This window comes from Protomyctophum bolini, assembly GCF_963924005.1.
Source record: "Protomyctophum bolini genome assembly, chromosome: 8".
NCBI lineage: Eukaryota > Metazoa > Chordata > Actinopteri > Myctophiformes > Myctophidae > Protomyctophum > Protomyctophum bolini.
In genome coordinates, this window is record NC_137869.1 from 21,796,058 (window position 1) to 21,811,086 (window position 15,029).

Sequence of the window (15,029 nt, forward strand, 5' to 3'; positions counted from 1 at the left end):
GCAAGGATATGTAAAGAAGGAAAGGTCATACCGGTAAATAATTATGGCTGCACTGTGACCATGAGTGACCTTTCTGTCAAACCCCGGATCTTTTGTTTTTCGACGTGCGCCTACACTTATTTTTTAATTGACGTATTAAAGAGTCCAGCACAAGTCTCTGACTGGACAGGCTGGGGATGGGCAGCATCTCGCGATGGAACCCCGTCCCCCGGCTCCAGTTTGCCTGAGATTGCTTGACGCTTCCTTCTTCATGCATACTCCTAATGCTCATAACGCTTTGCAAAGTATGTTTGCAACGCAGTATGCACACAGTAGTAGCCAGCTAGTAGGCAGTTTATCGGGCAGAACGAAACGAATAAGAATCAGCTTAGTGTTTATCTTTTTAGGGGCATAGAAGAGAGTTCTAACAATGGAGAAGCTAAACCATCTTTTTGAAGTGGAGAGCTGGAAAGCCGTTGTGACGGCGGCAGCGTGTGGGACAGGAGCGCTGCTCATTATGATCAAATATTTCTGCCAAAGTCGAGCGACGGATAAAATACAGAAAGAAAGAAACCGGAGGGCTGCAACTGTGCGACAGGCGGAGGAAGCCGTTCGTCAGTACAGAGAAACGGTGAGGTTAATTGTTTTAGGTTACGTTTGGGATAGTCCATTATTTTTGTCAGGGTAATCAGTACCCCCAAAATTAATACTGTATGTAGCTGTTTGGCCAAGGAAAATATTTTGTACCAAGATTTGTGTAAAAATATGAAACATTAATCCTAGCTTTTAACCGTTTTCAGCTATTTATTTTATAGCAAATCTACACGATTGTCACATCACTAGGCATTGTGGGCTTGTAGATCAGCTAGTTCACTTTGAGAACCACTGCTCTTAACAGCCTAACTTAATTGTCTTCAAGCATCCCAGTACAGACAGCGCTCTCATCCGCTCTCTGTCCCTGTCGGAGTTGACCAAACGCCTGAAGGAAGGATCTCTGAGCCCTGAAGATGTATTACACTCCTACATGGAGAAGGTAATGCTTTTTCCATTTCAAGAACCTCCAGTTTGATATGCATTCGTCCATAAACCCCCGATATGATTTTCATCTCTGTCACCCCTGATATGTATATATGAATATACACTTTCACTCCACCTTAACTATCTTTCCTTTGAAACCTGAGACACCTCAGTCAATAACCCAACAAGTACTCTCTGGTGAAAATCAGAATGCAGTGTCCCATTTCGATAGGTCCGGGAGCATCAGACGCTCAACAACAGATCCTGTTTTGGACTTGTAATCATGTTCCATGATTACGGATTCTGTTGTTTACGGTTTATCTCATGGGGTGAGAGTGTATTTCTATCCTCCACATTAGGTCAGGTTGTTTCTCCAGTTTTAATCAATCTGGAATGGGTGACAGCTGATAATAGAATTAATAAACATGTAAATGCAGATAGAATATGACTAGGTGACAGAGCAATTCTGTACACCAGATACAAGGACATTTTTAACATAATAATAATATGTGAACATAAAATATGAAGAGAAATATCTATCAACCCCAATGTACACTTTTATGTCATCTGTGTTAATGGTTTAACACAGATAACTTTGACCTCAAGTGTTTACTGTCTGCTGCGACTCAAGTCAATGCAAGCAGACAACATGTCATCAATCTGGCCCCAATGTCTGTGTACAGTAGTAGCAGTCTGTGGTGCAACCACTCCCTTACGGAGCTATGTGTGTGGCTGGGTGGGTCTGTGCACGAAAATAGCATGGTTGTTTTTCACCACCTAACAAGCAACCTAACACACACGCACATATTAACTCTATATATGATCAGTGGCGTTTCCAGGAATTACATTTTGGGCAGACAAGATGTGTTAATTGTCGTCTCCCTGCGCACAATCGTAGCACTAAAGGTTTTCAACGAGATATACCTGCCAGACGAGTAGGATACAAAGGCTGAAAGGCATGCATTTACATTCCAATGGGTGACTGAGGATCGCGCTCTACCGCAACGGCCAATCAGCTGTCCACTAATAGTTTTCAGGTCTTATTTTTGTCCTCTCTTTTTTCTCATTGTATGGATTTTGGCCAGGCAGAAAATGTATTTGGACAGGCACCTGCCCTTATTGTAGATACGCCTCTGTATATGATGATTCCGGGTGTGCCAGTACAGTACAGTGACTTTGAAATATTTATTAACAGTTTGCAGAATTACGATACATTTCAAGCACAAACTCAATACAAAGACTGTTAACTGTGAGTGGACGACCCAATTAGATTCAGATTTTACAGGGGGCAGTTTCGAATTGCAGCCATCCGTAGGTGCCCTTTGAGAGCGGTTTTGAAGGAGTCAAGGGATTCACATGTCTTAATTACTTTTGGTAGGGCGTTCCACATTTTGGTGGCATAGGAGCGAAAATAACGTAGTCCCTTGTTTGTGCCGAATCTGGGTTGTACATGGTTTGTTGCACTCCCTCTGGTGTTGTGGGTGTTGACTTTGTTTACATTAAGGAAGTATTTAGACGGGTACATGGGTATCTTGGTGGTGTATCGAATCTTGTGGACCAGACCCATTGCAAGATGCTGTACTCTGTCGTCGACCCTAAGCCATCCCAGCCTGTCAAAGTGGGCAGGGGTGAGGTGGGTTCGGGGGGGTCAGGCCAAGTAGGAGCCTGACCAGTTTGTTTTGACAGTACAGTACAGTACAGTAGAGGGACCCCAACACATTTTTCTACCGTTCCGGAACCGGGCAGGCTGTAGTCCTGTGGGTCGGGAACTTCCGGGGACCCCCACACGGAGTTGCACCACTTACTTCACACGGGTGTGATTTTTTTCTAGATAGATTGCTACTGTGCTTGTTCAAATAAACCAAGTTCATAAGAAACTCAACAGAGTGCGGATATTCCTTTCTCTGTATATCTTAAATAATCTGCAAAAGACTCCACCTGAGTTGACCGTGCCTTCTCCTAGTGGTTGTCTTGAGTGTATTATTCACTACCATACAGTATGATAATGATTAATCCATTCACTGTACATTCCTTGTACTGTATGTTTGCCTTCCATAAATGTTTTTCTTGGTGTGAAAAGCCTGTGTGAACTAACTGCCCTGTGCCCTCAGACGTTGGAGGTAAACAACAGGCTGAACTGCTGTACTGGGGTTTTGCTGGAGAGCTTTGACCAGCTGAAAACTCTCAGCACCTGTAAAGAAGGCCTACTCTATGGAGTCCCTGTCAGCATCAAGGAAAACATTGGATACAAGGTGATTTGAGCTGAAACTGCAAATTAAATATTTCCTCTTTTGAGAGAATGGATTGAAATGAGAATAGACAAAGTAGGAAAAGAAAATACACAGTGTCTGGTTGCATCGGAAGGCAACACGACACCAAACTCATTGTTGGTAAAACATGCATGTATACAGAGGTCCAGGGGGTGATACAGATGTAATCAGATTACCCTGATGCAGTATTTTGACTAAGCAGTTCCCCTTTCCCCTTCCACTTGCAGATGGCTCCTTATCTTACTTGTTTAGGATTCCTGCTAGGGCACACCATACAGTATAGAGTATACATCATACAGTATATGAGAGGAATAATTAAAGAATAATAAGTTAATAATACTAGCCCTTACCCGTTGTGAGATATTTGCCCTATACTGCGCCCTAATTCACTAATAAATTCATTATTAATCATTAATGTGTGACCACATTCATATTTCCTAGTAAACACTTGCAGATGGCTCCTTATCTTACTTGTTTAGGATTCCTGCTAGGGCACACCATACAGTATACAGTATACATCATACAGTATATAAGAGGAATAATTAAAGAATAATAAGTTAATAATACTAGCCCTTACCCGTTGTGAGATATTTGCCCTATACTGCGCCCTAATTCACTAATAAATTCATTATTAATCATTAATGTGTGACCATATTCATATGGTCAATGCCTGTGTGAAAAGTGGGAGTGATTGGTGCAGGCAATGATGAGATAACTCGGTGTTTCTGACAGACAGACATTGTTAGAATTATAGTATGATTAAATCATATTAAGCAAGAATATAAATTGAATTTCCAATTCCAGAACAAGAAATTTTGATTTATCAATCACAATTTTGATTTATCGTTGTCAATAACAAATGTGGGTTCAATGAAGCATGGCAGCTTTCCGCAATAGAAACACTTTTATTTGCAGAGATCAACTAACAAACCTCCAAACCAGCTTGAAATGAAGCTCTGGCCCCTATCTGACCCACCCAGGTGACTTATTAATAAAATCCCTTGTGCTCAGAAAGAACTAGGTAAACATTCTCAGTCCCTCAATTTGACTGAAGACTAATAAAGGTTGTGAATGATAAACCAGCTCAGTGGCTTTGTGGTTAGTGTCCGCCCTGAGACTGGGAGGTTGGGGTTTGATCCCTGGCTGGGTCATACCAAAGACTGCTTGGCACTCAGCATCAAGGGTTGGACTCTTATAGTATAAGAGTATAATTATAAATAATTTACAGTATTTGTTTCCTCCACAGCTTTGTATGTATATTTTTCATCCAATTTGATGTTTCGTTCTTGCTTACATGTTTATTTTGTTCCTAGGGCCACGACTCTACATGTGGTGTGATCTGTAAATTGGGCCAGCCTGCACCAGAAGACAGTGTGATTGTTAAAGTGTTGAAAAAACAAGGAGCTATTCCCTTTGTGAAGACCAATATACCTCAAGGCCTTTTAAAGTAAATCACTAATTTATCAGATATTAACACAGTTAAGTCTATGCTTCAGGCATGGGCTTTTTATTTCATTTTTCAAGATTATGAGATAATTTTGTGTTAGCCATCATAGCCATCATCAATAGTGTGCCATCACTTGAGTAATGATGACCCATATCATTTAGTTAAAAAAAACATGTTTGTCCCTCTCCTCGCCCCATTTCAAGTTATGACTGCAGCAACCCCATCTACGGACAGACTCTCAATCCTCACAACCTTCAGAAGACCAGCGGAGGATCGTCTGGTGGGGAGGGGGCTCTCATCGGTGCTGGAGGTTCTGTGCTAGGTATAGGCACTGACATAGGGGGCAGTATTCGCATTCCCTCTGCCTTCTGTGGGATCTGTGGATTCAAGGCAACATCTAGGAGGCTGAGGTAGGCATCATGGTCGTAAAGGTGGCGTGGCGGTATGCTTTATAGTCTCAAATATAACTAGATGGCACACAATAATGTCACAAGACTTGACTTTACAATGATTTCATGTTTCATTGAACGGGTAACGCACCTAAAGTCAGTGCGGTGGTCACATGAAATGATTATGATGGTATCTTTAATAATCATTTTAAACCGGTTTCAGGTTTAGTCATTTTAAACTTTAGTTGTGCTTTAAAGCCGGTGATTGTGATTGTGTTTCATTTGTCTCTGTCAGTCCACTAGGCATGAACAGCTGCTGCCCTGGACAAAAGTCAGGTATGGGGGAAATGCATTTTCCTAATCGGTGCTTATACAATCAGTGCATAACACGACCATTAAACAATTCTCTCTTTGATTTTGCTTCAGTGCTTTCATCTGCTGGGCCCATGGCCAGAGACGTGGACAGCTTGGCTCTGTGTATGCAGGCACTGCTGACTGATCACATGTTTACCCTGGACCCAACTGTCCCGCCAATTCCTTTTAACTTGCAGGTTTGTAGACTGACTGTCCTATGGATTTTACAGAGGGCTTTTAAAGCAGCATGGGACATTGTCTGTTATATCTAAATACGATTAATGGTTAACTTTGTTCCTCCGCATAGTAAAATATTTTGTTTTATTATGAAAGAAGAGTGTATGAGTGCAACAGAATGGATCCGTACAGGTCAATTTAGTTCTGTATAGACACAGCAACAAACTACACACCAGTTATGGAAGCCAGATAATTTAAGATACAAACTGATACCCAACACTTGCTGCTGCTATGTTCTTGTTTCACCATTTACAGTTCCACTCCCCTTCTCTCTCCTGATCCGTTCCATAAAATGAAGAAAAACATTAACTTGTCCCTGTGCTATGTAACCCTAGTATAGTACCCTACCCTCACACTGCAATAGTGACTTTGTAGCAATCGAGCTGGCCACACACACTAGCTATTTTGTACCCATTTGTCGCTAGTGTAAACACAGCATGATGCTTTCATTGTGCAGTGTATAACTTAATTAGATTATATTAGATCTACGAATTCACCTGTGAATTGTATTTTGTGTTATTTTAGCTTTTACACGATACCCTGATATCCCTCAATACATTTAAAAATAAAGCTTTTTTCCCATGTCGGTAGGTGTATCAGAGTTCCAAACCACTGAGGATTGGTTACTATGAGAATGATGGCTACCTGCAACCATCTCCAAGCATGGCCCGAGCCTTCAGGGAGGTCATGGCTATTTTGGAGAGAGCAGGACACACTGTAAAGACACAGACACACCTTTAATTATTTCTTCCCAATAATCAGTAATGTGTAATCTACTGTACCATGTACAGCCTCTCTCTGCTTGTTTGAGACAGTTTTCTTCAGGGCTGAATTGCCCTTGAGCAAGGCACTGAACCCCCAACTCATGCACAGTAGCACTGCCGTTAGCCTGATAGTGCTAATTAGTCCATGATTCCATGAGTCCATGACCATGATTGATTGATAGTCACCTCACCTGCTTTTCATGATGACCTACGTGTCTTTTTCATTCTCTTTTGTATTTATTTAGTTGGTGCCCTATTCTCCACCAAAGATCAGATATGCCATGCATGAACTAGTTGTGAAAGGTCTCCTAGGAGATGGAGCTACCACTCTGCTTAGCAACTTGTGAGTTTTAACTTATTTTTTAACATAAATGTATTTTTTTCCAATCAAGGAAAACCATATGAAGTGTTTAAAACCAGATTAATCTGTTAAACAGCACTGCTGCTAACTATTATTAAGTTATTGAATAATCTAACTATTATTGTATCGATTCATAAATGTATTTAAATGATTAATTTATCATTTTAATGAATAGAGACTTCCTGTGTGCTTGCCATACCCGGAAATCTTTTCATTATTGAACATCAGTACAATCTACAAGACTGCATTGACCAAAAACAAAACTGAACCAGATTGATCATGAATCCACTTTTAATCCTGATTTTTCAGGAAAGAAGGGCCAGTGGACCCCTGCCTCACCGCACAGACTTTCCCATACAGTCTACCAATAACAGTGAAAAAAGTCCTCTCCGTCCTCCTCAAGCCTGTGGTGAGTGCTCCTTTGGTTCTGCTAGCGGTATTGGTACAGTATTCAGAGTTTACTGAGAAACCATTTTTTGTTCTGCTCAAATCCGATTCAGCCCAGCTCCTTATACAGACCTCAGTCATATCAAAACTTGACTACTGTAACTGACTCACCCCCAGCATGTGCACTTAAGCCTCTCCAAATTATCCAGAATGCTGCAGCACGCTTGTTCTTCAACCAGCCCAATTTTCAGCCACAATCTGAAAACTCCACCTTAGTTTGACCTAGCCTTGATGACCATGCAGTCTATGCAAAAGTTAAAATGTAATTTAGATAGCATATTATTTAGACTATAGTTTAAATTATGCAGATTATGTATTTCTTTAAAATACAAATGTAAAAAATTAAAATGTAAAAAAATATATTTCCCACTTGAATTAAGGTAACTTGATTGATTGTCCTCAATAGGGCCCATCAGCTAGCTTCATGACTTCTATAGCAGGCAAACCCCCAATCCAATGCTTTATTTTCATGACTGTTAAACATAAACACATAAACGTCAGTAGTATTATGAAGTTATATAAAATGTGTGCGAGGCAAAGAACCCAAAAACCTACGACTTCACTACGTAAATGGAGGAAGGCTTCCCCCCCCCCCCCCACTATTTCCGATTGCAACTTAGTGCGTTTGTCTTATATAATGCCAGCGCCACTATTACTAACCCCCCTCAAGTACATCTTTTTGGGGGTGGGTTGATCTCTAGTGTTCTCAAGTCAAAAGATTTTGTTCGCCCTTGGTTTAGACGCTAGGGGCTGTATTTTGCGTGTCTTAAGTACCAGGTCTTATTCCCTAACTTGAGTAAACTAAAGACCTGGAGGCGTGATCAATGCCATTTGGCTATTCTGAGTGGCCAAAGAGCATTGATCACACCTCCAGGTCTTCAGTTTACTCAAGTTAGGGAATAAGACCTGGTACTTAAGACACGCAAAATACAGCCCTAGGTCTGTTGTTAGGATCTTGGTTTACCTATGATCCTAGATTATCGAGGCACTACACTGTCTATGCATTTGATGTAATCTTTATCTTGCCTTTTCTTCTGCCAAATGCCTAAATTGTAAGTTGTACTTCAGTGACTCGTGTGCCGTATGTGTAATCTTAGCTGCTTTCCAATCTATTGGTTATTCTGTTGTACTTGTCTTTCACTGCTGGTGTCCTAATCCTATTATGTTCATACTTCATAACAAGAATTGCAGTGATCTTACTAACAAGAGGTGTGGTATACATATTGTGCAGCAGCAGTATATAACCCTACGCAGGTTTTATGGTTTTTCTGAATGATGGTTAAAGTACAATGTTCTTCCGTGTATAATGACTGTTGTCTCTCTCCTAGTATCCTCGTATGGCTGAGTCCTTAAGTGCCATCTGTGGAATGAGGTGAGGAAAATCTATAAATGTTTTCTTCATCTTTGAATGTAATATCTAATGACTTTTAGCTGGGAAAGATTTAACCTTTTCCTGTTCTGTTTACAGCTCTGTTCAAGATCTGTGGAAACAACATGCTGATGTTGAGGTACAGAATAACCTTTTGGCCATGGGGACGTTTATTTTGCATGTGCGTTTAACCACTTGAACCCCAGCATCCATATTCTGGTGATCTTGTACAGAACTAACTCGGGTCCAGTTTACTAAGTCAAGAGGATTTAAGTGGCTAAGCAGTTATGCTGAGATGTATCCCTCTATGTCATCATGAACAGGACTACATCCATGAGACCATTGCTGAGTGGCAGCGCTGTGAGATGGACGTGTTGCTGTGTCCCATGCTTGGACCGGCCTTTAACTTCTTCTACTGTGGCAAGCTTACCAGTACGCTCCACAATGCTACTTCCATATAGGGCTGTAACTATTGATTATCTTCTTGGCGATTAATCTATTGATTACTTTTTCAAATAATCGAAAAGCATGTTTCTTTTGGATAATGTTTGAAAACAATTGTATAAACAAATAGATGCATGCATTGATTAGTCTGATGTAACCACTTAAGACTTATTTTGTACTTTGCCCGACAACGGTGTTGCACAAAAATGCCATTTTGGAACATTATTTTGTTAAAGCTATTATTCTTATCTGGCCTGTACCACCAGGTGCACTCTCATACACCATTCTCTACAATCTCCTCAACTTTCCTGCCGGTGTTGTACCTGTCACAACGGTGACGGCAGACGATGAAGAGGAGCTCAAACACTACACAGGACATTTCCGGGATATCTGGGACAAGTTGTTTAGAAAGGTACAAAAAACAACTGATTTATGGGCATCCGTGTGGTGCAGGGGTAAAGGTCCTGCCCACCACCACCATCCGTGTGGCGCAGGGGTAAAGTTCCTGCCCACCACCATCAAGACGGATTGAATTCTCCATGGTGCATTCGGCTTGGCCGGGTGTTCTGGGGGTTCGACTCTTTTGTTGGTTTATAATGGCGACTGGCATATTCATAGTCCAGTTTACGGTGAAGAGGTGAGCACCGAAAACTACAACATGATGTCACGTCGCGGTGGTCACCGTTCACACAACACATGTCTCTGTTTTTACTAACCACCGTTTCGGTGGACTAAAAGTGGACTATGAATAGGCCTTTAGAGGTCTGTTGGAGTACCTGCCCCGCATCAGGCAGAGCTGAGAGAGATAAGCCTCACTGTCGGGTTAAAAGAAGTGAGTGGTGACATCCCATATGTACTGTATATTGATTAGAGTCTGATCATTAGACTATCTGAAGACTGCAGTGACAGGGCCTACACAGAAACATGGGAATTGGCATAATTTCTACATTGGGAGAAAAAGGAAAATAATTGTTGTTTGTTACTTTGGGAATGAGGACCGTAAGTTAGGTTGCGCTATATTATGGTGAATTTCCCTTTAATACCAAGACTTTCCTTAAGTATTAACAATTTTCAGATTCAACTATTGAACTGTCACCTTGTAAAAACTGTACTTAAAGGGCCACTTCACCACTTTTGCAACCAGATCTCATTATAATGATGTTTGGGAGACGAGAAACACTTTCCTGGGGTTTTTTTAATGTGGGTGATATGTGTTTTTAGATATTTTAGTATTTCAAAGTGTCTGTGATGTCACGGCGAGGAGGTGACGTTTGTAGCCTGGAGAGTGATTGCAAGATGATGGGACTGACTGACTTGTGTTTGTGTGCAGGCGGTGACTGGAGGTGAGGGGCTGCCTGTAGCCATCCAGTGTATTGCCCTCCCGTGGCAAGATGAACTCTGCCTGCGCTTCATGAAGGAGGTGGAACAGCTGGTCAAACAGAATAGAGAGTGAGCAGTGTGTGTAAAGTTACTTTAAAACGTAACATGTTGAAGGTGAAAAAGAACTATAGTCTGTTTGAGATCAATCTTTTTATACATTGTTGCATTATTGTTGTAACACATTTTTTTGTTTAACATCAGTGAGAGTTGGACAGTCTCAAATGGTAGTTTGTAGAGTGTTCCATACCAAACTTCCCTGCACTGACATTCAGTCTGAAAGTTGTGCGTCGGAAGAGGCACTGCACCTCACAGTCTCCTCTAAACGACCATCTAATATTTTCTAATGTTTTCTTTCGAAATTTCATTTTTGAATAATGATCATGAACCTAATAAACTGTGACACTGTCATATGCACATTATACTTGCAAGTCCAGTATGGGAAGAGAGCATCTCCATTGGTGGACATGCTTTTACTGTGCCTTAAGAATTTAAATACATGCGTGGGAGGCAAAATATATTTGTGTGTGTGTGTGTTTTTATTTCATTTTGTTTTCCCACCCGTTGTTTTGATTGTCTTAATTGATTTGCAACAGTGTTTCTGCTGTGAATAAAATGTGAGTATTTTAAAAGTGAATGTTCCGGGGACTCCCATGAGAACTCCCCAGGGACCCACGGAGACCCCCACATGGTAACTCATTTCTCTACTGTTTTGGACGTGGGGCGGCTTGCCGGAACCGGGCCGGCACCCTGGCCCTGGTCCTGTGGGTCTGGAAATTCCGGGGACCCCCACACGGAGTTGCACCACACACTTTTACTGTACTGAGAACTGTAGGTCCTAGTTAACCTCATTGCCTGTCTGTCTACTTTTTGTTTATTGTTTGTTGTCACGTTCTGACGGAACGTTCAAAACAGTTCTGTTTATAGGTCTATTTTACAGTAGTAATATAAGTAGTAATACAAGAAAGAAAGCATAATCAGGCGGTGGTTGCCATGGCAGGTGATGTGTAATGGGTTTCTTTATTTGCCGTTTGCTGCCCACATGAAAGCATATTAGGTGTGAAGTCCACCTTCTATCCACCTATGTCAAACAATTGGTCCAAAACAAATTTACCAAGATTTTGTACTGGTGGACAGCCTGCTCTGCTTGCTGCAATGTAGCTGCCCTGTGGTTTCTTGCTTTCAAGATTTTTCTTTTCACTTTTTGTTGACTGAACCATTTGACCAGTATGACCAGAGCACCCGTCCCACACAGTGTAGCTATATAATTGACAAAGGTACCAGGACTATATTCGGTCCAGTCCTTTTTTCCGTCAACACCAAACCTCTTTGCCAAAAATAGTCGATCTACAAGCTCACAATGCGTCACAAGGCTACACGTTTATGAGCTTGCTATTTTCACAAAATGTTCTCCCCAGAATAGGGATGCTAGGAGTTCATGTGGTTAAATAAAATCTAAGGGTTAATAAGTGATGATTTCAAAAGACTGTCAATGTAGGCTATAGACGTTCAGTTAGTGCAAGCGCTGCAGGACTGCATCGTCATAAGAAAAGGTTGTGATGCACTTTGCTTCATTGCTTGGCCCCCCTCCTGGCCCTTTCTCCACTTATGACTGCAGCAACCCCATCTAATGGACAGACTCTCAACCCTCACAACCTTCAGAAGACCAGCGGAGGATCATCTGGTGGGGAGGGGGCTCTCATCGCGGCTAGGTAGGCCTATAGGCACTGACATAGGGGGCAGTATTCGCATTCCCTCTGCCTTCTGCGGGATCTGTGGATTCAAGGCAACATCTAGGAGGCTGAGGTGGGTGTTTGGCTTGCATGTTACAGTCATAATACTAAGCACAAGTTTAAAAGTTTAAAAAGCACAACATAACATTGTATGGTTATCTACTTATCTTGACCTGATCTTGAATTGTTATGTACTGTAGAGCTCGATTATACCCATCACACTTCAGGTTTTAAAAACGATGGGTTATAGCCCATGTTTTTTGAAATTTTGGAAAAAAAAAGTTATCCTCGTTTCTCATCATTTTGGACCATTGGCTATAGCCTATATCGTATGGCATACTATAGCGCGCCGTTTTTCATCATTTTTGATGATTTGACAAAAATGAAAAAATGAAAAAAACGATGGGTTATAGCCCATGTTTTTTGAAATTTTGGAAAAAAAAGTTATCCTCGTTTCTCATCATTTTGGACCATGGGCTATAGCCTATATCGTACGGCATACTATAGTGCGCCGTTTTTCATCATTTTTGATGATTTGACAAAAATTCTAAATTAAAAAAAACGATGGGCTATAACCCATCTTTTTTTTTCTTTTCTCCGCGACACTCCGCAATTTGCTCCGCACACTCAATTAAATCAAAATAAAAAAAACGGGCTATAACCCATTGTTTTTTTTTTCCTCCGCAACACTCCGCAACACTCCGCAAAAACGGACAGAATTCTATTTTATTTGAATGATGAAACCCAGCTGCCATTAATAGTTGGAAATGGAAATGGAAACTTCCTGCCTGTCCAATTGTCCATGAGTAGCTGTCTGCCTGCCTGTCCAATTCTCCATGAGTAGCTGTCTGTCTGCCTGTCTATGAGTAGCTGGCTGACTGCCTGCCTGTCCAATTCTCCATGAGTAGCTGTCTGTCTGTCTGCCTGTCTATGAGTAGCTGTCTGCCTGCCTGCCAGCCAGCAAGTTGGTTAACAGAAAATAAATTGTTATGGCTGAGTAAAATAAAATACAATAAACACAATACAAGTCAAGTTGCCTTTAAGAAGGGAGATGTAACCCACTGCATGTATCTAAACCACCACACGATGGCGCTTTAGCAACAACAGACCACCTGTTACACTCCGCAGATCATATAGTCCCTCGAGACTTTGGGACGGGAGTTGAGTTGATGCGTGAGATCCAAGATGGCGGAATAAACAAACCTATAAAGGCTGATACAGACAGCCACAGACACACACGTCCTTGTGTTTATTAATATAAGTGTTTATAACCAACCAAAGGGTGAAATAATGCACGTGCGTGCGTGCGTGCGTGTGTGCGTGTGTGTGTGTGTGTGTGTGTGTGGTGCACACAGCTGTTACATCAACAGTGGATGATCCAAACACAAACTCTGACCAACGGACCAATGACGGACGGACTAGTTGAACAGGTGACCGGATCCAGTGGGCGGGGCTTTGGATTTAAATAGGAGCGGCCATGTTGTTTACCAGCAACTGTCTGTGAGCAGAGCTGTTTGGTCCAAGGTAAGAAGCGTTTGTTTGAGAAACACGGTTTTATCCTTGAGCACTGTTGTTGTTTAGACATTAAGAGGATTTATAGGACTGTTGTTTATTGTGACACTAAATAGACAACAATGTCAGCAATGTTTGTCCTTTTAGGCCTCATTCACACATGAAGAACACATGTTCTGTTGCCCTGCCTGTGTTTGCTGGCTGCCTCAATGCTTTTCCAATGGGAGGCACATGGTTTGACCGAACACTTGTGTTTGATTGCCCCCCCCCCCTCCATCAAACACAAATGTTTGGTCAAACCATTTGACTTCCATTGGAAAAGCATTGAGGTGGCCATCAAACACAGGCAGAGCACAGAACATATGTTTGTGACTGAGGCCTTGGGCCTCGATCACACAAAAAAACCATTTGTCTTGTCTGTTTAATGGCCGCCCCAATGCATTTCCAATGGGAGGCACATGCTTTGACCAAACATTTGTGTTTGATTTTGGGGGGCAATCAAACACAGGCAGAGCCCAGAACATATGCTTATGTGTGACTGAGGCCTTGGGCCTTGATCACAACAAAAAGCATTGTCTTGTCTGTCTTGTGTCTTGTCTTTGATTTACCACTACAGCCATATTTTGGCCATTTGAAAATGGCTGATCTACAAGCTCACAATGCATTGTGAATGTGATGTGACACATTGTGAGCTTTTAGATCTGCTATTTTCAAAAGGTTTTTTTTCTGTTCAAAATGACCAAGTATGCAGATTGTCCCATTTGAAATGTTTAAGTACATTTTGATGCCAACCTTTTTACTTTGACTCAAGTTATATAATGTAGATTTTGAAGTTTAGATTTTTTTTACCAATATCTTAAAGGGACAATTCACTTTAAAAAACAAACTTTTTGTCATTGTATTATCTACTCGGGTTTATGTGAACACTACAGACAGTTTTTAAGTTAAAATGCTAAAAAGCTAAAATGAATATCTAATATCTAAATACTGAATCAAGCAACTTAAAAGCTGTCTGCAGTGTTCACATAAGCCTGAGTAGACGATAAAGTGAAATATCCTTTTAATATTATATGAATTTTACAATGTATGAAATCTGGATGAAGAGTAATGTTGTTTTTATTTATGTCTTACAGGTTAATCATGTGACCTTGGATGGGGTCATCAGGAGATGGCTGGTATTGATAATAGAGTGTCTACTCGGCTGGGCTGAAACGTATAACGGTGTCAACGAACGCTCCCTGAGATTACGAGGCGTACGGTGCTCGGGACGTATTGTGCCATACAACCTACGCGGCTCTATTAATACCGGCTATCTTCAACCGAGCGACG

At 41.4% G+C, this 15,029-nt stretch overlaps 1 protein-coding gene across 1 annotated transcript; it reads left to right on the forward strand.

The window, feature by feature from the left end:
- Positions 1-288: 288 nt before the first annotated feature.
- Positions 289-11,010, forward strand: faah (fatty acid amide hydrolase). The gene is made up of 15 exons (XM_080770125.1): positions 289-610; positions 899-1,012; positions 3,108-3,248; positions 4,580-4,713; positions 4,917-5,123; positions 5,398-5,438; positions 5,529-5,653; positions 6,285-6,410; positions 6,703-6,800; positions 7,128-7,227; positions 8,594-8,637; positions 8,734-8,773; positions 8,958-9,066; positions 9,345-9,490; positions 10,409-11,010. Exons 1-15 carry the CDS (start codon positions 410-412, stop codon positions 10,529-10,531), a joined length of 1,749 nt encoding a protein of 582 aa, XP_080626251.1. The 5' UTR covers positions 289-409; the 3' UTR covers positions 10,532-11,010.
- The last annotated feature ends 4,019 nt before the right edge of the window (positions 11,011-15,029 follow it).

What these genes read in the sequence shown, in the direction of transcription:
- faah (XM_080770125.1), top strand. Translation starts at nt 410, where the DNA reads ATGGAGAAGCTAAACCATCTTTTTGAAGTGGAGAGCTGGAAAGCCGTT. An exon ending in TACACTCCTACATGGAGAAG is followed by an intron (nt 1,013 to 3,107) that starts GTAATGCTTTTT and finishes CTGTGCCCTCAG; the next exon opens with ACGTTGGAGGTAAACAACAG. An exon ending in AACAACATGCTGATGTTGAG is followed by an intron (nt 8,774 to 8,957) that starts GTACAGAATAAC and finishes CATCATGAACAG; the next exon opens with GACTACATCCATGAGACCAT.